The sequence below is a fragment of the Thermobia domestica genome, chromosome 10 (genome assembly GCF_964235325.1).
Source record: "Thermobia domestica chromosome 10, izTheDome1.hap1.1, whole genome shotgun sequence".
Taxonomy (NCBI): Eukaryota; Metazoa; Arthropoda; class Insecta; order Zygentoma; family Lepismatidae; genus Thermobia; species Thermobia domestica.
Window position 1 is genome coordinate 85315330 of NC_137463.1, and position 17367 is coordinate 85332696.

General features: G+C 35.3%; 1 protein-coding gene across 1 annotated transcript in view; it reads right to left on the reverse strand.

The window, feature by feature from the left end:
* Positions 1 to 13856: 13856 nt before the first annotated feature.
* Positions 13857 to 17367, reverse strand: part of LOC145662524 (aminopeptidase N-like) — a 98239-nt gene continuing 94728 nt past the window's right edge. The window contains exon 10 of the mRNA XM_081728184.1: positions 13857 to 14657. Within this exon, the coding sequence (XP_081584310.1) occupies positions 14430 to 14657 (228 nt within the window). The 3' untranslated portion in view covers positions 13857 to 14429. The remainder of the gene's footprint in view (positions 14658 to 17367) is intronic.

Here is a 17367-nt window from a genome sequence, read left to right on the forward strand (position 1 = left end):
CTTAATAAATTTCTGTCCTTTAGTTTTCTCTCTCTGAATCATATTTACTTAGAAGTCTCTGCTTCTTTTCCTCCGTACAATTGTATAATTTTAGATTTCTAAAATTTTGCGTTCCATATTAGAATGATTTAACGTTTCTAATACTGCACAGTAATTCGATATGTTCCAACATACGAGGGTAAATATTTAGCAGCTTCTTTTTTATTGCTGAATACAAATGATGAGTCCGTTTCATGACTAAATCTCCTTTCAAAATAATAGCTCGAGGATTCTTATTAGAAAGTGATGACGTTGGTTTCGGTAATACTGGGTTATGAATCATTAATATTCTATCAATGGAATCCATGGGATATAATTCCGTAGGCCAATTAAACGAATCTATTGACGAATATGACAAAAATAATTCAGCTGGTATTTGATTTGTAGTAGTATCCGTTGAGTAATTTAGTAAGTCTTGGATCCATTTTAATTTTCTACTCCACTGATATTGTTGTTCAGCACAATAAGCCCGAATTAATCTTTTAAGGTCTCTATGTTTCCTTTCAACGATTATATTTCCTCGAGGATTATATGGTGAAGTTGGATTGTGGCTTATTTTGTGTTCCTTACAGAAATTTTTCCACTTAGCGGACAGAAACTGTGGACCTTGATCACTAACGATAGTATTAGCGTATGGCAAAATATAAAAGTACTGTTTCTCTGATATTCGTATTATTTCATTAACACTAGCATGACGTAAGGGGTAAAAAGAAACAAATCTAGAATATACATCCACCACCGAGAGAATGAAATGATAACCATAACTGTTTGGTAACTTTCGTTCCAAATCTATACATAACTTTTCATGTATATAATTTGCTGTTATATGGAATTTTTCCAAAGATATTTTCCTGTTTGAGTGTTTAGTGGCCGCACATTGTAAACAATTTCTTATACATGTTATCATATCCTTCTTAAGAGTACGCCAATGAAATAAAGCTCTACAAAATGCCAGACATTTCTTCTGCCCAAAATGTCCCTTTTCATGTATTCTCTGCACTAGTTTTGTGGCCATAGCTTTGGGTATTACCAACAACCAACTTCCTTTTTTAACATTTTTAACAAATATCACTGAATTATGCACTTTTATATATGAATAATTTTGATCTTGTTCTAACTTTCTTTTTAGCTTTTGGCAATATGAATCATTATCTTGAGTTTTCTTTATTCCCTCATACTTAAAGAGATTCGGATCATTTTTGAAAATAAAATAACCATAAATTTGGAAAATATCATAAGATGAACATCTATCTTTTGTCCTAGTAGGGGAATTGCTAACTTCGCAGTCCTTTACCCCCATATCAACAGACCGCGGTACTAGTTTCCCGGTATCGACTGTACAGAAGTGGTGGTCGGAGTTACTGCTTCAGATGTTACAGTAGTTCCAACAGACACATTATTTCGATTCATCATATTTGAACGACAGTATCGGAGTATGCAGAAACAGAATTAGAATATTCTTAAACTTAATGATTACTGTACAATTTACGGACCAATTGACTCAAAGTAGATAATGTTTGCTTAAAGTGGTAGATATGGAAGCTTCGTAGTATATGTACGTCGGTATATGTTATTTAAAAATAATAAAATATGATTTGGTATTTATTAACGTATAAGGAAAACGAATTATTTGCTGAATGAGTTATTATGAATGCATTAATAAAATGGTAATTATATTATTAAGTAAATAAAAATAAGAAGTTACTAATAAAAAAAAAGAAAATATATATAAGGATCGGTCGAATGAAGAATAATGAATAATAGTAATAACAGCGTACTTCCTTTGCTTCCGAAACATACCTGTGTTTAAAGCATTAATGGTTTTCTTGCAAATCGAAGAAAATATAAGAGTATTTAATCTGTATCTAACTGAGTCTGTGAAAGTCCGTTCTCCTTACTGTTCAGAAGAAGGATACATGATAATAAATACGGAGACGAATCCAATTAAATTCTTAATTTTGTCGATATAATTTGTATCTGTATCATTGATGATAAACAGATTTATCCGAAACTATGTTATTTGAGTTTTAATTACAGCCTATTATAATTATATATTGTATATTAATGTAACTCATTAATACATTCTCTTTATACTTTGGTAGTACGCTATTAATACTTTCACAAACGTTAACTCTCATGTCCCCTAGAATCTGTTCATCTTCTAAGTTTCAATTTCCCTAAGCCATTTTGAGCGAGGGTGGCGACTCCGTTGCATCGGGCCAAAGCTTAGCTCGGTTCTCACGAAGGAATCTCGGAAGTTTCATCGTAGGACTGCGCTAATTAAAAATGAAGCTGTTTCAATCGAAAAGAACCTCGGAACTGTTTCGAAGTCATTGAATTGCAAGGAAGTTTGGACCCAAACTAACATCTTATAGACGTCTACTTGCAGAGCACGACAGCGTTTAACAGTTAATACAGAGGTTCGTATCCAGCTAAAATCAATATTTAGCATCTTGTAAAACAGTACATTATAGTATTACCGTGTAACTTGGCAACTTCCAACCAGAGATTGGAAGTTGATGTGGTGCATAATAGTGTAATTAGAAAACCCCATTACATACTCCATTTTTGGCATAAACTTTGAACTCCCCTATCCACTTAGACTGTAAATAAATAAGTGGAAATTTTGATATATAAATGACCGCCCTTCCCTTTTTTCCCAGTGAAATATACGAAAGCCTTGAAACATGTTCCATTGTTTTATGTAAGAGTTCATATTTGGAATTCACATCTTTAACTTAAGAGACTCACACACGGCAGTGTGTGAATAAATAAAGGGAAATGTTACAATTATAAAAAATATCCCCCTTTTTCCACCTTAGAATTGGAGTATTCAGAATCGCTAAATCCAATACTTTTTATTTAAGAGTTTACATTCGGAATTTCACATCTCCAATTTAAGTGAATTCTCACATTGAATACTTTCTCATTATATAAAGTGAAATTTTAAATTTCACTACTATATAAATGAAATGAAATCTTTGAGTTTTACGTCCCAAGATTATGCCGGGTAGGCTAAAAGAAACGGTGATGATGAGAATGAATGAAATGATAGGTTGAAGAAAGTGGGAGGAAACGGGAGAACCTGAGAAAACCCAAGCACATGGTGTTTGTCCACCACAAAGCCCACTTAACGTTAACTGCGATCGAACCAGGGATGCCACCCACCAGAGTTGAATGCACTACCACTGAGCCACCGCGACCCCACTACTATAGAAATCCCCGTTCTCCTCTTCAAGAGAAAAAAAAATCAAAAACGCTAGAACCAGTGATCCATAATTTTGATTTATGGGTTTATATTCCGAATTTTACATCTCTAACCGCAGTGAATTCTCACATTCGGCTCTTTGTGAATAAATAAAGGGAAATTTTACTGTTAGTGAAATACCTCTCTTACCCTCTTAGGAGTGGAATATTTGGAAACTCTAAAATAAGTGTCTAATTTTTAATTTAAAATTGCCAACATATGCCAAAAATTGTAATTAGTCACACGGTAATTAAACCACGCTACTGGACGCTAATAACAACTGAAAATGTCTATGAATAGGTCCCCGAATTTCTTACTTTCTGCTAGGGATGCGCACGAGTCGAGTCGAGTCGAGATTTAAGCCTGTCTCGACTCGTCTCGAGAAAGTGTTGTCTCGACTCGAAAATATGTTTCTGTCTCGACTCGACTCGAATTCGAGTCGAGACGTCTCGAAATTCGAGTCAAGCCGTCTCGAAATTTGAGTCGAGACAAAATGTATAAGTTGAAATATACGCACACATCAGCCAGACCATTATGACCGTTGGGAAACATGGTCGTCATCATGGGGTGTGCGTAGTCTGCAAGTAGTGTGCGATACGCCTCGACCGTCATGGTGCCTTGCTCGAGCTCCACTAGACACATGGATGCTCACGTGAATGTTCCCCAGATAATAATTAAGCCGCAGCCAGCTTGTCTATGTCCCGCAATACAGGTGTCAAGGAGCTCTTTCCTTGGAATATGACGGATTCGCACCCTCCCATCGTCATGATGAAGAAGTTATCGGGATTCATCAGACAATGCAACGCTCTGCAACTATACCAAGATCTAGTGGCGATGGTCACGTATTCATTTCAGTCGTAGTTGCCGATATCACGGTGTTAACATTCGCACTTGAATGGGTCATCGGCTGCTGAGGCCCACTGTTAGGAGTGTTGGGTGCACTATGTGTTCAGACTAGTGTTGTGAAGTCATGGGGAAAAAACGGAAATTTTGGGTTAAAAACCAGTTTTTTTACGGTTTTCCCGAACTTGGAAAAAACGGCAAATTTGGGTAAAATTAAAATTTTCGAATATTTTATTATATTATGATTTCAAAATTAAATTTATTTTATATTTACTAGTTTAGAGTTAAGATAATTGAGTACTTGTGTTTCTTGTATTAGAATAGGAAAATTTTATGAACTACTCATCCAATCACTTCAAAGTTAGCACCGTGATAGAACGGAGTTAGATCTACAAAAGAAACTAAAATGTAATCTTAGTTAGCTTAATTAGTATAGACGCATTAGAATTATCTTGAGCAATCTTATGAAGTTCCCCCTTGATGGCAGAGAAGTGTTAAAATAACAGGGCCAGAATCATTTTAGTTAATATGTTAAATCAAATGTGTATTTTATAGAGATGTTCTCCTTGTTCTATGTGAAATTTCCGGAAATTTTGAATCCATTAGAAAAATGATTTCTCCGGAAATATTGGCAAAAATAGGAAAATGCAATTTAAAAACTATTTGTTGGCCTGATGCTAGTAATCTTACTTGCTGTAACATGTCTGCAGCATATACAGTAGGAAGTCGAAAATTCGAACTAATTGGGACCACAGGTAGTTCGGATTTTCGAAAATGACCTAGAAAATGCCATTTAGGCTTACATACACTATACGGTATATTGTTCTATCGATACAGTGGCTATTCAGTATATACAGTAATTACAATACCGTACGAAAGGCTACTTACATTTAATGTTTCTGAAGAAGTTGCTCGTACACTAAATTACACTGATCTTGTAAGTCATACTTAAAATTTATAGGCCTAAGAGAAAATAAAAAAAATATGTATGACAAACAATTACGTATGAATGAACTTTTGTAAAAACACTGACTTCACACGTCGACGGATACACTATTGTTTCTTTATCGCTAGCGTTATATTAAGACAAAAAGTAAAAAGCTTCTAGAGACTGCTTCGGATTTATGACGTACGGATTATCGACGTCCTACTATATATACAATGTATTTCGCTAACGGAAAAAAACTTAAAGCAACTAGATTAAATTCTACTTTTTAGTTTTCTGATTTCTGGTAAAATCCCTCTTTATTCTTTGTATATTTTTCGAATAACTCAAAAAGAGAGATGATCTTATTTACATATACACACATATACCGCAAATTTGAGCAGCAAGAAATATATTAAAGGGTTGAGTATGTGAAACTTCCGTTCGTTATTATTACAGACTAGCAGAATACCCGTTTTTCGCACCAGGAGAATACGTTTCATTTTGGACACAAAGGGCTATTCAGTAAAACTGTCACCAATGAACTTATGGAGCCCCAAAGCTATGAATTCGACATTAATTCCGTAATTTTCAATTATCTTTACATGTCACCATTCCCCTGAGAGTACTAATGGGACTGAATTTGGATTTAAACGGCCGGATGTGTCACTGTTCATCTCAGTGATCTAGAAAACTATCGATTCGACACTAATATCCAGCGTTTCCCAACCTTTTTCAACTCGCGGCACACTACGGGTGTAACTTGAACTCTCGCGGCACACTCATAGATATTATTATTATTATTATTATTATTATTATTTGAAATATAAAATACCATGGTATTTTTATTCTGTAATTACTGATCTCCTTCTCACAGAGATGGAAGCTCGTTCACTGGTTTTCCCCTATACTAATTCATTATCCTTATTTTTTTTTTAATTCTAGTTTTAAAATAGAAAACAATTGCAATGAAATATAGGACTCAGATTTTTAAAAATACGCTTTCATTTTCGAAAACTATATCCAACCTTTCACTAAGAACGAAGATCACTAAATAACGAACGAACAAACAAATGTCTTGTAATTTTAACTTTGCTATTTTAACTAAAACCGGTGCATATTATTGCAATCACACAGCTTGCGATGCGTCGGAGTCAAAACACACCTGTTGAACAAAGTGTTGATCTGTCATTCACGTGCGAATGAGTGTTCTACGAAAGTTCACTTGACGCGTACCGTACAAGTGCTTCCATTTCTCGGTGTTAGTATGACTCTCAATTGAAGCGTAACATAGCAGCTAACCGTGGAAATATGTACGAGCCGAAATACTGCCTGCTACATAGTAATAGATGTAGAATAATGTATTACAATTACAGTAATTTTTTCCATGGTAGAAATTCATAGTAATGTGAAATACAAAAATATACATTTTTTCCCCTGTCTTCCAATTTGGTTGCTATAGAATTAATAATTTTGTTTCGATTTCCTCGCGGCACACCAGCGGTCCATTCGCGGCACACCAGTGTGCCGCGGCACACCGGTTGGGAAACGCTGCTAATATCTATCATTTCCCCCTCTCCCCTTCTCTGAAGTTGCACCTTTAAAGTGAAATAACAAAAACAATCCCGAACCTCATATACACCGTATGTTGAAAATTTTATCGAGATCGATTTCTAAAAGTTTTGAACCCAGTCATAAAAAAATAATTTGTTCGGAAATATTAGAAAAAAACAAAAAATATAATTTAAAAACTATTTCTTCGTCTGTTGCTAGTAATCTTACTTGATGTAACATGTTTGCAGCATTATACAATGCAAGGGTGACCATCAGGGGGCCAAGGTAGGGCGCTCTTCCCCCCTTCCCTTTAGAGGCAATTGTGCTTCGGAAGATCAAAAACCCAATAGATATTTTAGAATAGTTACCGCAAAATTTCAGACTACATTTGAAATGTCGCTCATATTTGCTCCCCCTTGGAAACCACAACATGGGCGCCCCCCTTTCGAATAACTCAAAAAGATATATGATCTTATTTACACATACGCACATATACCGCACAAGTGAGTAAATTTAAGCAGCGAGAAATATATATTAAAGGCTTGAATATGTGAAACTTCTGTTCGTTATCATTAATGACTAACAGAAGACCCGTTTATCGCACGGGGAGAATAAGTTTCATTTTGGACATGAAGGGCACCAAAACTGTCACCAATGAACTTATCGAGCCCCAAAAGTATTAATTCGACACTAATGTCGGTAATTTTCAATTACCTTTACCTGTTCCCGTCCCCTGTTAGGACTACTAATGGGACTGAATTTGTGGATTTAAACGGCATCTTCCGTTCATCTCAGGACCACGAAAAGTATGGATTCGACCGCCATTTTCGATCATATATATATCTATATCTATCTTCCTTTCTCTCTCTCTCTCTCTCTCTCTCTTTATATAAATATATATATATAATAAAGGTGACGGTATGCTGGACCTCACGTGACAATGGTTAAAAGATGGAATGCATACCTTTCAGAATGTATTGGTTGCATACCTTTCAGGGTAATAATAATAATAATAATAATAATAATAATAATAATAAGAAGAAGAAGAAGAAGAAGAAGAAGAAGAATGAGCACAATTAGCTCTCAATGTTCAGATTTCAAACCCTACACTGTTGGGTGGAACAGAATTTTCATAATATTATAGATAATTGATATATAAGCACGAACGCAGCAATTTTTCGGAAGAAAAATGAAACGAAATGAATCTTTAAGTTTTACGTCCCACGGTTATGTTGTTTGGGCTAAAGGAAACGGTGATAATGAGAAATGAATGATGATGGAATGAAGACAGTGGAAGGGAACGGGAGAACCACGAGCGCGGTTTTTGTCCACCACAAAGTCCATATGGCGCTTGCTGGGAACGAACCAGGGACCCCAGGGACCGAAGGTGAACGCTCTACTACTGAGACATCGCGCTCCCTATTTATTTCGGAAACGTCAAAGGTATTGGGGAGATTCAAGTTCAATTTCAGGATAAATTATGTTAAAATTTGTAAACTTGCCCCTAGAATTAGACTAAATTTGCACAAAAATCAGGATTTCGGGGGGTCCGGACCCCAAAATTCCACCCCCTGCGTTTGTCCCTGTTGAAATATCTACGTTTTATAGCCTATTCTAGACAGCAACGTAAATTACGAAAAGACAGCATAATATTTTAAAACATGGTTCATAGGATAAGAAATGTACTCACGTGGTCCTTGGTGGTTTTAAAACAGCGACTATATTTTTTGTCATATCTGGAGATAACTACTCGACGTTCCTCTACACACTATAGTCTTATATGTACGTTTAAGATTCAATAAAAATTCTCATAATTCGAAAATATTTTCAGCTTTCTTGTCTGCCACACCACACAACAAATCACGCAACCAACTAAATGGAAGATACTTCATTGCTGAAAATTCATCCCACGACGTTTTGGTATCCCCGAAACCGAAGCCAGTTGCAAAATTTTCAGATTCATAGGATCTCTTGAGCCGCTGTAGTCGGAACTTCAATCTTTTCCACCTGTAATTGAGCACAAACTCGAGAGTGCGAGAAGTTGAAGTTGCTTTTCAATGCGGAAGAAAAAAAAAAGATTTTAGACAGAAAGCTTGGTAGACTAAATTGCTTATCTCAACGTGTAAAATTGCTTTCTAAATTGCTTTCTAACAAAGTAAGCGGGCTTCGACATCCAAAGAAGTTTCTGTGAAAACATACAAAGAAACAATAGTACAATAGTTTCGATAACATCTCTCTTGTCCTTCGGTAGGCTACACATCCAGTAAGAAGCTAAATCCTAAATTGTAATATTGGTAGGAAGAAAGGGTAGTTTGGACTGCACCCGTGGCCAAAACAAACGACTCGTAGCCGGCTTGTATAGATAATTGAATGCTGCAGCTTGAATGCACATTTCCATTTACTGAATGTCCATTTGTGAATGAGAGAGAGAGTCTGACTTTTGCTCACCGTCCACTTTTGCCTTATTGCTTTATCTATCTCAGGAATTTAACTCTCAACTTTCCATCTCTAACGGTCATTGAATTAGCGACAGACAAATTTGTTGGGAGATATCAGTCTTTCCAGAAAAAAAAAATCTGGTCCTTTCAGAGCCTTTATGGTTTATATTTACTATGCGAAAAAGGAATGAACAAAGAGAAGCAAGAGGACGATACCAGCGAGGAAAAGATCCCTGAATATTTTTAACTGGCTTCAAGAAGGAACAAAGATTCGCAGCTCTTTCTCTTGAAAGAAGAAAGGAAAACGACAACAAACAAACAAAAAACTGATTTTCAACAAACCTATTCATTTACTATTTCGTATTTTTTTAAGTTTATTGTCAACCCATTTTTAAGACAGAAAAGGAAATATTCCGCTACCATTAAAAACTGTCAATATGCCGTACCGTTGAGTACCGACAAAAAATCGACATATATATATATATTCTCCCTTCCGCCAAGTTGCGGGCTTGAATTTGGATTTAAACGGCCGGAAGTGTCACTGTTCATCTTAGTGACCCCGAAAACTATCGATTCGACACTAATATCGGTCATTTTCAATAATGTTTATATACCTTCTCCCTCTTCCAAATTGAGAGACTGAATTTTAATTTAAATGGCATCGGAAATGTCATTGTTCATTTCAGCGACACCGAAAATTGTGGATTCGACACTAATATGTCAGTTTCCCTTCTCCCCTTGCCTCAAGTTGCATCTTCAAAGTAAAATGATAAAAACAGTCCCGAAACTCATCTGTGTTGAAAATTTTAACGAGGTCGGCTGATGATTCAAGAGTTATTAAGTTAGAAACATAATCCTTTTCATTTTGATTGTAATAGATAATCTGTCGCACTAGAAAACATGTATTTGTTTTAATACAGATTTTGTACATAAAGTTTATATAAAAGTCTATATTAAAATATCAAATAATAGTAATTATAAGTTTTAGTACATCAGTATTAGTGAAATTTCCCTAACAAAACTTCACCAGACCAAAGAGTATATTGAGAACTCAGTTTTATTCAAGAGACCTATTTGCTGCAACAGAACACTTCATGTTGGTAAGCTCGTATGTAACTGTAATTAATGCATGTAACTCTATGTAACTGTAACTGTAACTTCCGTCATTAATGCACATCCACGAATAAAGGACATAACAGAAATAAGTGAAGACTATTAATTTTCAACTACCCGAACCTGCGCTCTCTACACAGCGCATCATTCACATATGAGCATGAATCTCCTTGTCATTCCTCATATTTACATGCTCCTTTAGAGATACAAGTGAAGAACGCCTTCATAAAAATCGGCAAAGGGTATCATAAAGCAGCAAGTTTTTCAACTATTTTTTATTTCAATATCTCGCACTGTTTCCAAGATTTGAACCGACTTGTGATTGGAATTTCTAATTCATATTTGACCAGTATTTTCTTTCTTTAAGCATGCATTATGTAATAAGTAAATAAATTACACACACATTTAATTATGTCAGTTAAATATGGAGTTCATTTTTAAAAAAACTCTCCAAACAATGAAGATTCATCTTAGACTGGAAAAATGGTAATCCTTCCTTTTCTTATCATTTGGCCATGAAACAAACACCTGAGAGATATACAACCCCTATATACAACTATGTGATCTTGGAATATATTATAACTTGTAGGGTATGAAGCTTTACTTTTTCAAAAAATTCAGTACTTCCAGTGTACCCCTAAAAATTTATAAAGAACTAATGGCCATGTTTTTTTTTAAAAATATTCATCAGAACTGGACAATTTACACAAAATTTGGAATCGACCAATGAAAACGGCACGTTTCTAGCACTTGTTGGTTCAATATCTCATTGTCGAAATGACTGGAGACAAACATATAAACTTTTCTGTGGGGACAAACATATACGCGTAAATCTATTATTTTAATACAGATAATAATTGGAATAGTTTTATTTTCGAGTGTTATATTTTAATATTCGCAATATTGAAATTTTTGAATTTATATTTTTCACGCGTTTGAAAAAAAAAGAATATCATTACTAGTAAAACTAACCTGATACAAATATTTTTTATTTTTTTCAATGTTTCCAATTTTTCCGGAAGGAAATCGAAAAAAAACTGTTTTTTTTAACCAACAGGTTCAAAATTTCCATAAATTTTACAACACTAGTTCAGACACACTTGTACTTGTCCCAGCATTAAACTCTGATGTTAGTTCCGACGCAGTTCGCTGCCTCTCCTATTTTATTAGTCTGCTCAGCCTATGACGTTCGACATCTATAATGAGGTGGGGGGCGCCCAACACCTCAACGTTTTGGCGTCGTTTCCCCTTGGTTTCGACACTTGTTGAAGACACTCACCAAAGCACTCCTCGAACACCTGACAAGTCCTGCAGTTTCCTAAATTCTCAAGTCGAGTGTTTCTGAATGAGTACTTTCTTCAAAATAATATTAAAAATTATAGAAAGATTTTCGAGACTTTCGAGATTTCTACGAGCTGTCTCGACCCGACTCGTGTCTCGACTCAAAAATTCGAGTCGAGAAATACGTTTGTCTCAACTCGTCTCGAATTTTACAAAGTGTGTCTCGACTCGAATCTTGACTCGAATTCGAGCCAAGTCGAGTCGAGATTCGAGACATGTCTCGACTCGTGCGCATACCTACTTTCTGCATTCATACAAACATTAGTTACTTAACATAATTAGCTTACATTGAATGTAACAGCTAACATTTGAATTGGTGGTAACTGAAGTCTTATGATAGTACTTTCTGGTTTAATTTTATCACTTAACTTATTATCGTTAAGAGTTCACCAAACGAAGTGCTGATCATGCGAAAATAATTTAAATAACTTCTCTTTGTCACTGCGTAAATCAATAAACATGGAAGACAACTGTAGCTGAAAATAGAATAAACTATTTTCTATGTTGGAATGAAACGCTCGCAGCAGACTTTTCTGCTCGTCTGAACTGGTTGATCTGTGACGCCTGCACGAGTCTGCTGCGAGTCTGGTGCGGGCCCGCAGCAAAAGGCTCGGTTTATATATATATATATATATATATATATATATATATATATATATATATTCGTATCCTTTATTTCATAAGTAAATGAAAAAGGAGAAAAAAAGGAAAGGGAAGGGAAGGTCACCACAGCAGGAATAATCACAGACAAGAGATTGATAAACAAAAACAAAACAAAGTAAAAAGAAAACCAAACAAACGAAAAACAAAACAATTAAGACTTAACGATATCTTGACTCTAGTTTTAAGGTGTTACTATGTCACTGGTAACACAACATGAATATTAGATTCTCACATTAAAAAGTAATAATACATAACAATGCTGTTTCTTCTTCTTCTCACACATCTTGTTCCATGCCTCTCGCTTTTTATTTCTGTCTCGATATTTTTTACACTTTAAATTCCATATTTCGGGTTATTTTTGTATTTCGTTAATGAATAGTTCTATGTTCTTCGCTTTCCATTTCTGCGGGCGCGGGAAAGTCTACTCGTGTGGCTTTACTCATTGCCAGCAATGGTTTCCAACCCGCCACGCCTGTGCGGACTCGCTGGTAGCCAGCAGTCCCGGCAATAGGGATGTGCACGAGACAAGATTTGTGGCTGTCTCGACTCAAAAATGTGCCGTAAAAGTGGTCTCAACTCTAAAAATGTATATTTCTCTATTGGAAAAGCCGTGTCTCGACTCGAATTTTGTCAGGAAAATCCTGTCTCGACTCGTCTCGTGCACATCCCTACCACGCAACTCAAAAATTGTCCGCTGCGGGCTCGCAGCAGAGTCGCGAGGGAAAGTCTGCTCGTGTGGCATGAATGATAAGAACCAATGTATTTCCGGCTCGCGCGGGTCCGCAACTGAGTTTTATGTTGCGGGCTCGCAGCCGACTTTTCTGCTCGTCTGAACCGAGACTTAGAGGGCTTTACGGTTCGCTGTCCTCCATGTGTTCCTATCTTTTGTCTAATTCACTGTGACATCACACTGAACTATATCGTTCGTAACACAATCTTCACACTTCCCTTTTGCCAGACCTCACTCACTCTCGGGCACTCACTTCTATAGGATCTACTCGGTGAGCTACGTATTTCAAATTTCTTCTTCGTACATGCCTAACCATCTCAGTCTACTTTCTTGCAGTTTTTGTACTAATGGTATCACTTTCACTGTTTTCTGAATTACTTCGTTCTTAATTTTGTCCTCCCGAGTCACTCCTGTTCTTTATAGGCATGAGAGGAACAAAGAGTACATATTTTAATTTTAGATCCTCTATAATGTTTCAGTAGAAAATGAAATATTTTCCAGAATCTTGGATCCAAATAGCTAAATGCTTACAATAAATCTACACACTATTTCGCTGCATTATCTGTACCTTAGCATCACAGACAGTATGCCCAACAGAAGGAAATAGTAGGTTAGCAGACTGCCTACGTTGGTCATACATTGTAAATATCCTCTTTGACGAGCATTTGAGAACGAGAGAAAGTAAAATGATTAGTAGTTTAAAGTCGAAGTGGCAGGATAAGCGACAATAAATTGTTGATTCACCAGCAAACACTTTGAACTACAATGGGCCTATTTATTTCTTAAGTTTAATTTGGAATTCCCAACTGTGCCGAATTACCCAACGTAGAACACACGAAAGACGTTGCAAAAATGGAAGATGGAATGAGAAGAAATGAGATAATGTCATATAATTTACATGTTATAATATTGTATATTTCTTGAATATTATTTTACATACATATAGGTTTTTATAAAAATTAAACAATACAGATGAATACAGTAAAAAATTATTTCTATCGTGTCGAGGAAAAAAGGTGTATAATCTATAATTAATCTTCCTTCTTTTTTTAAAAGAGTATTATATAAGTGTGCCAGATTTGGGTTTGACACCTATTTTCTCAACAGTTCTCTTTAGATGTAAATTTATTAAACATGACTGAGATACAGTTATTATAATAAGTGTATCTTAGTCATGGTTAACTAAATATTTATTGAAAAAAAAAAAACTTTGTTGAGAAAGTACGTGTTGAAACAAGTGTTACGGTGCATATAGTCTACTTTTAGCAAAACTAGACTTTCCTTTTTGTGGCACCACTGAATTATACATAATTCCTTTACAGTTTTATATGTTCTATGTCTGTGCAAAAAAAAAAAAAAAAAAAAAAAAAAAAAAAAAAAAAAAAAAACTGAATAGACAAAAGCAAATGAAGTCAAAATTTATTCTACAGAATATACCATATTTAAAACATTTTGTGACAAAGAAATATGTTGCATGATTGTTCTTAAATTTCATTTTGAATCAAACATGGAAGAGAATTGGTTTAATATAGGTTATTAGTTATCATCATCATCATCTCCTTCATTCGTTCCTGATACTCTTTCTTCTTCCTCCTCTTCTTCTTCTTCTTCAAAAGAAGCATTTAACTCATCCAAAGCTGCCTCTATTTCCGGAATATTTTGTTTGGCCCATTCAACCCTTAGTTGCGCCTCACGTAGCAATTCCACGAATCTTTCTTCCGGTGCACCCAATTGACCTTTGTGATCATCGTAGAATTGTTCTGCCTAATCAAGGATAAAAGAAAAGGAAGTTGTGGTAATTAAAGAAAAAAGAAAGAACAACAAGAAAATATTTGTAAGTACATAACGATAAACATTCTAGACAATCAGGAGCGTAAGTAAAGGCTTACAGGCCCCTATCAAATATTTGTAATTGCCCATCCCTAGTTTGGTTTATATATCTGTCATTTGACATCCTTATATATTTAATAATAACTGGATTACTCTTATATCTTGCAGGTACCAAGTACCTAACTCTAAATGTAATTTATATACAAAATATAAGTAGTTAAGGATATAGTATACGTAAGACCGTCTGAGTTTCAGAAGAAGCTGGACGCTCATACTTTTAGGGATTATTCATTGAGTATCTACGAACTTAGAAAGGGGGTAACAAACCCACTTTCATTTACTTATCCACTGATACGAAAATAAAAAAGAACGTACCTATTTGCCCTTGTACTTTATATGCTATAGCGCATTACATTATATGCAACAAGAATTTTGGTCTGCATCATGATATAAATTAAAAAATATTTAACATTTTTCGAATCGAAATCAACAAAATTTATTCTAGAAAGTAAAAATAGAATGTTAAGCACATGTAATGAAGACAACGCAGTGATTTAATTTGGTAACGTATAAATATATAATATGAAGTATCCTCGCGCACGGAAGACAGGGGGTTCTCATGTATACTATTACCGTAGTTAATTTCTATAGTTATCAATTTACGTATCTATATGTATGTATGTATGTACTGTATATATAAATGCAGCATCCTATAACATTTTTAACAACTTAAAACTTCTTTATTTTTACTTTAACTTTGCAAAGCTTCTTATTAGGGGAAGGCGAGTCTAGAAGTCACATGGACGGATAATCACAAGGCAGATTTGTTGTTGTTGTTGTTCATAGCGCTAATACTGAATGACGTCATTACAGTAAGACGCGCAAAGTTGATGAGAGAACATTAACTGCTGTTTGACGATTTTTTAAAATTATTTTAATTTTAAACATTAAATTTCAATATTATTTTCGAGGAGGATCTGGCAGCCACATAATCAGGTAAATGAACTTGTTGCACAACTCTATTCACCAATTCTTCCTGCATTATTTTACTAGATTGTTTGGGGACAATATTGCGTCCACGAAGAAAAAGGTGGTGTTTGAGGTTAATGGTGACAAGCGACGTGGGCCACAGTGCGACAGTATTTTTACTTACGTTTTTTCTTTTTGTTTTTTCCATTGAGAAATGGTACGCAATCTCAAATGGAAGAGAAAGAGAAAGAGGGGGATGAGGAGAAATCAAGTTTAAAATACTACAAAAGGCTAGGAGACAACATTTGAGCTAACTCTAATAATATTGAGTCAGAGAGTTGAATGAAAAAAAAAAAAAAAATCAGCAAGCGAAGATTAGTTTACTGCTCTTAGAGAACGCTATTAAAACGTATCTTTGAGGGTATCTGATCCTATGAGCCTGAGCAGGAGTACCAGTTTTAACAAACAAAATTTTCCTATGTTTTTTAATTACAATTTGGAAGATGTATTGCAGAATAAAAATTCACAGACAATTGTATTGACGAAACTGGAACGGGAACTGTATAGAAACCATGTAAGGTTATAGTGTAGAGAGGAAAGAGAGGACAGGTGGAATAATATCTGCTGAATGGGGAACAAATGAAACTATGGTTAAGCGGTGAATACGATAGATAATTCCTTATCTCCCATGTTCAGTTTTTCACGTACATTTTCCAAATAATACTTTGTACGTGATGGACCAATTGCTTGTATATATATTACTAACCTCAGTGGCTGGATAACATCCTCAGATATTTTCAATTTTTACATAATAAGTTTCTAAGGATGTTCGTTGTTCAAAACAGTCTCCAGTCCTGGTGCTGTTAGACAATCACATGTCTCATTTAAGCATTCGCATATTGGGTTTCTCTGAAGAAAATAGAATTCTACTCCTATTTTATGCATCCCATACTACTAACTGGTTGCAGATTTTGGATACACCAGTTTTTGGTCACAACCAAGCTGCTTCCAGATGGGGCCATATCAGATAAATAAAGAAGTTTTGAAGGATTACCCCTGTACACTTGTTGAGAAGGGACCAATTTCCGATAAACAAATTATTAAGAATAGAAAAATTGGATGATCATAGTTTACACCTTGGCTTTTAACGCCTGCATTTTCGTTGTTTTAGCGCCGTTCTGCAAGCGCCGTTGTTTTAGCGTGAGTGTCAACAAATGCGAAAGAAACTTCACCCTTGTGAACCTGCCCCCCCCCACCTCTCGGTACAAACGATTTCAGCATATCAATAAAAAGTACTTCCTTTGTACCGGTTTGTACCGCAAATATTTTTGTTTGTACTGTACTGCAGTATGAGAAATTAAGAAAACTAAGTGGGGGGCAAGTTCACGCAGCCCCCCCACATTGTCCTAGGATCGATTTAATTGGCTCATTTGAAAGATTTTCGTTTGTACCGGATTGTACCGTAGTTTGTTTCGTTTGTACCGTTCCCGATTATGAAAAATTAACGAAACAAAATGGGGGCCCAGATCAAAAAGGCCCCCAAATCACGACTTTATACACTGGGTACACATGATTTTTGTATGCGATATGAAAGTACGTGGTTAGTACCGGATTGTACCACAAAGAGTTTTACTTTAGCCATAATAGATTATGAAAAATTAAGAAAACAAAATTG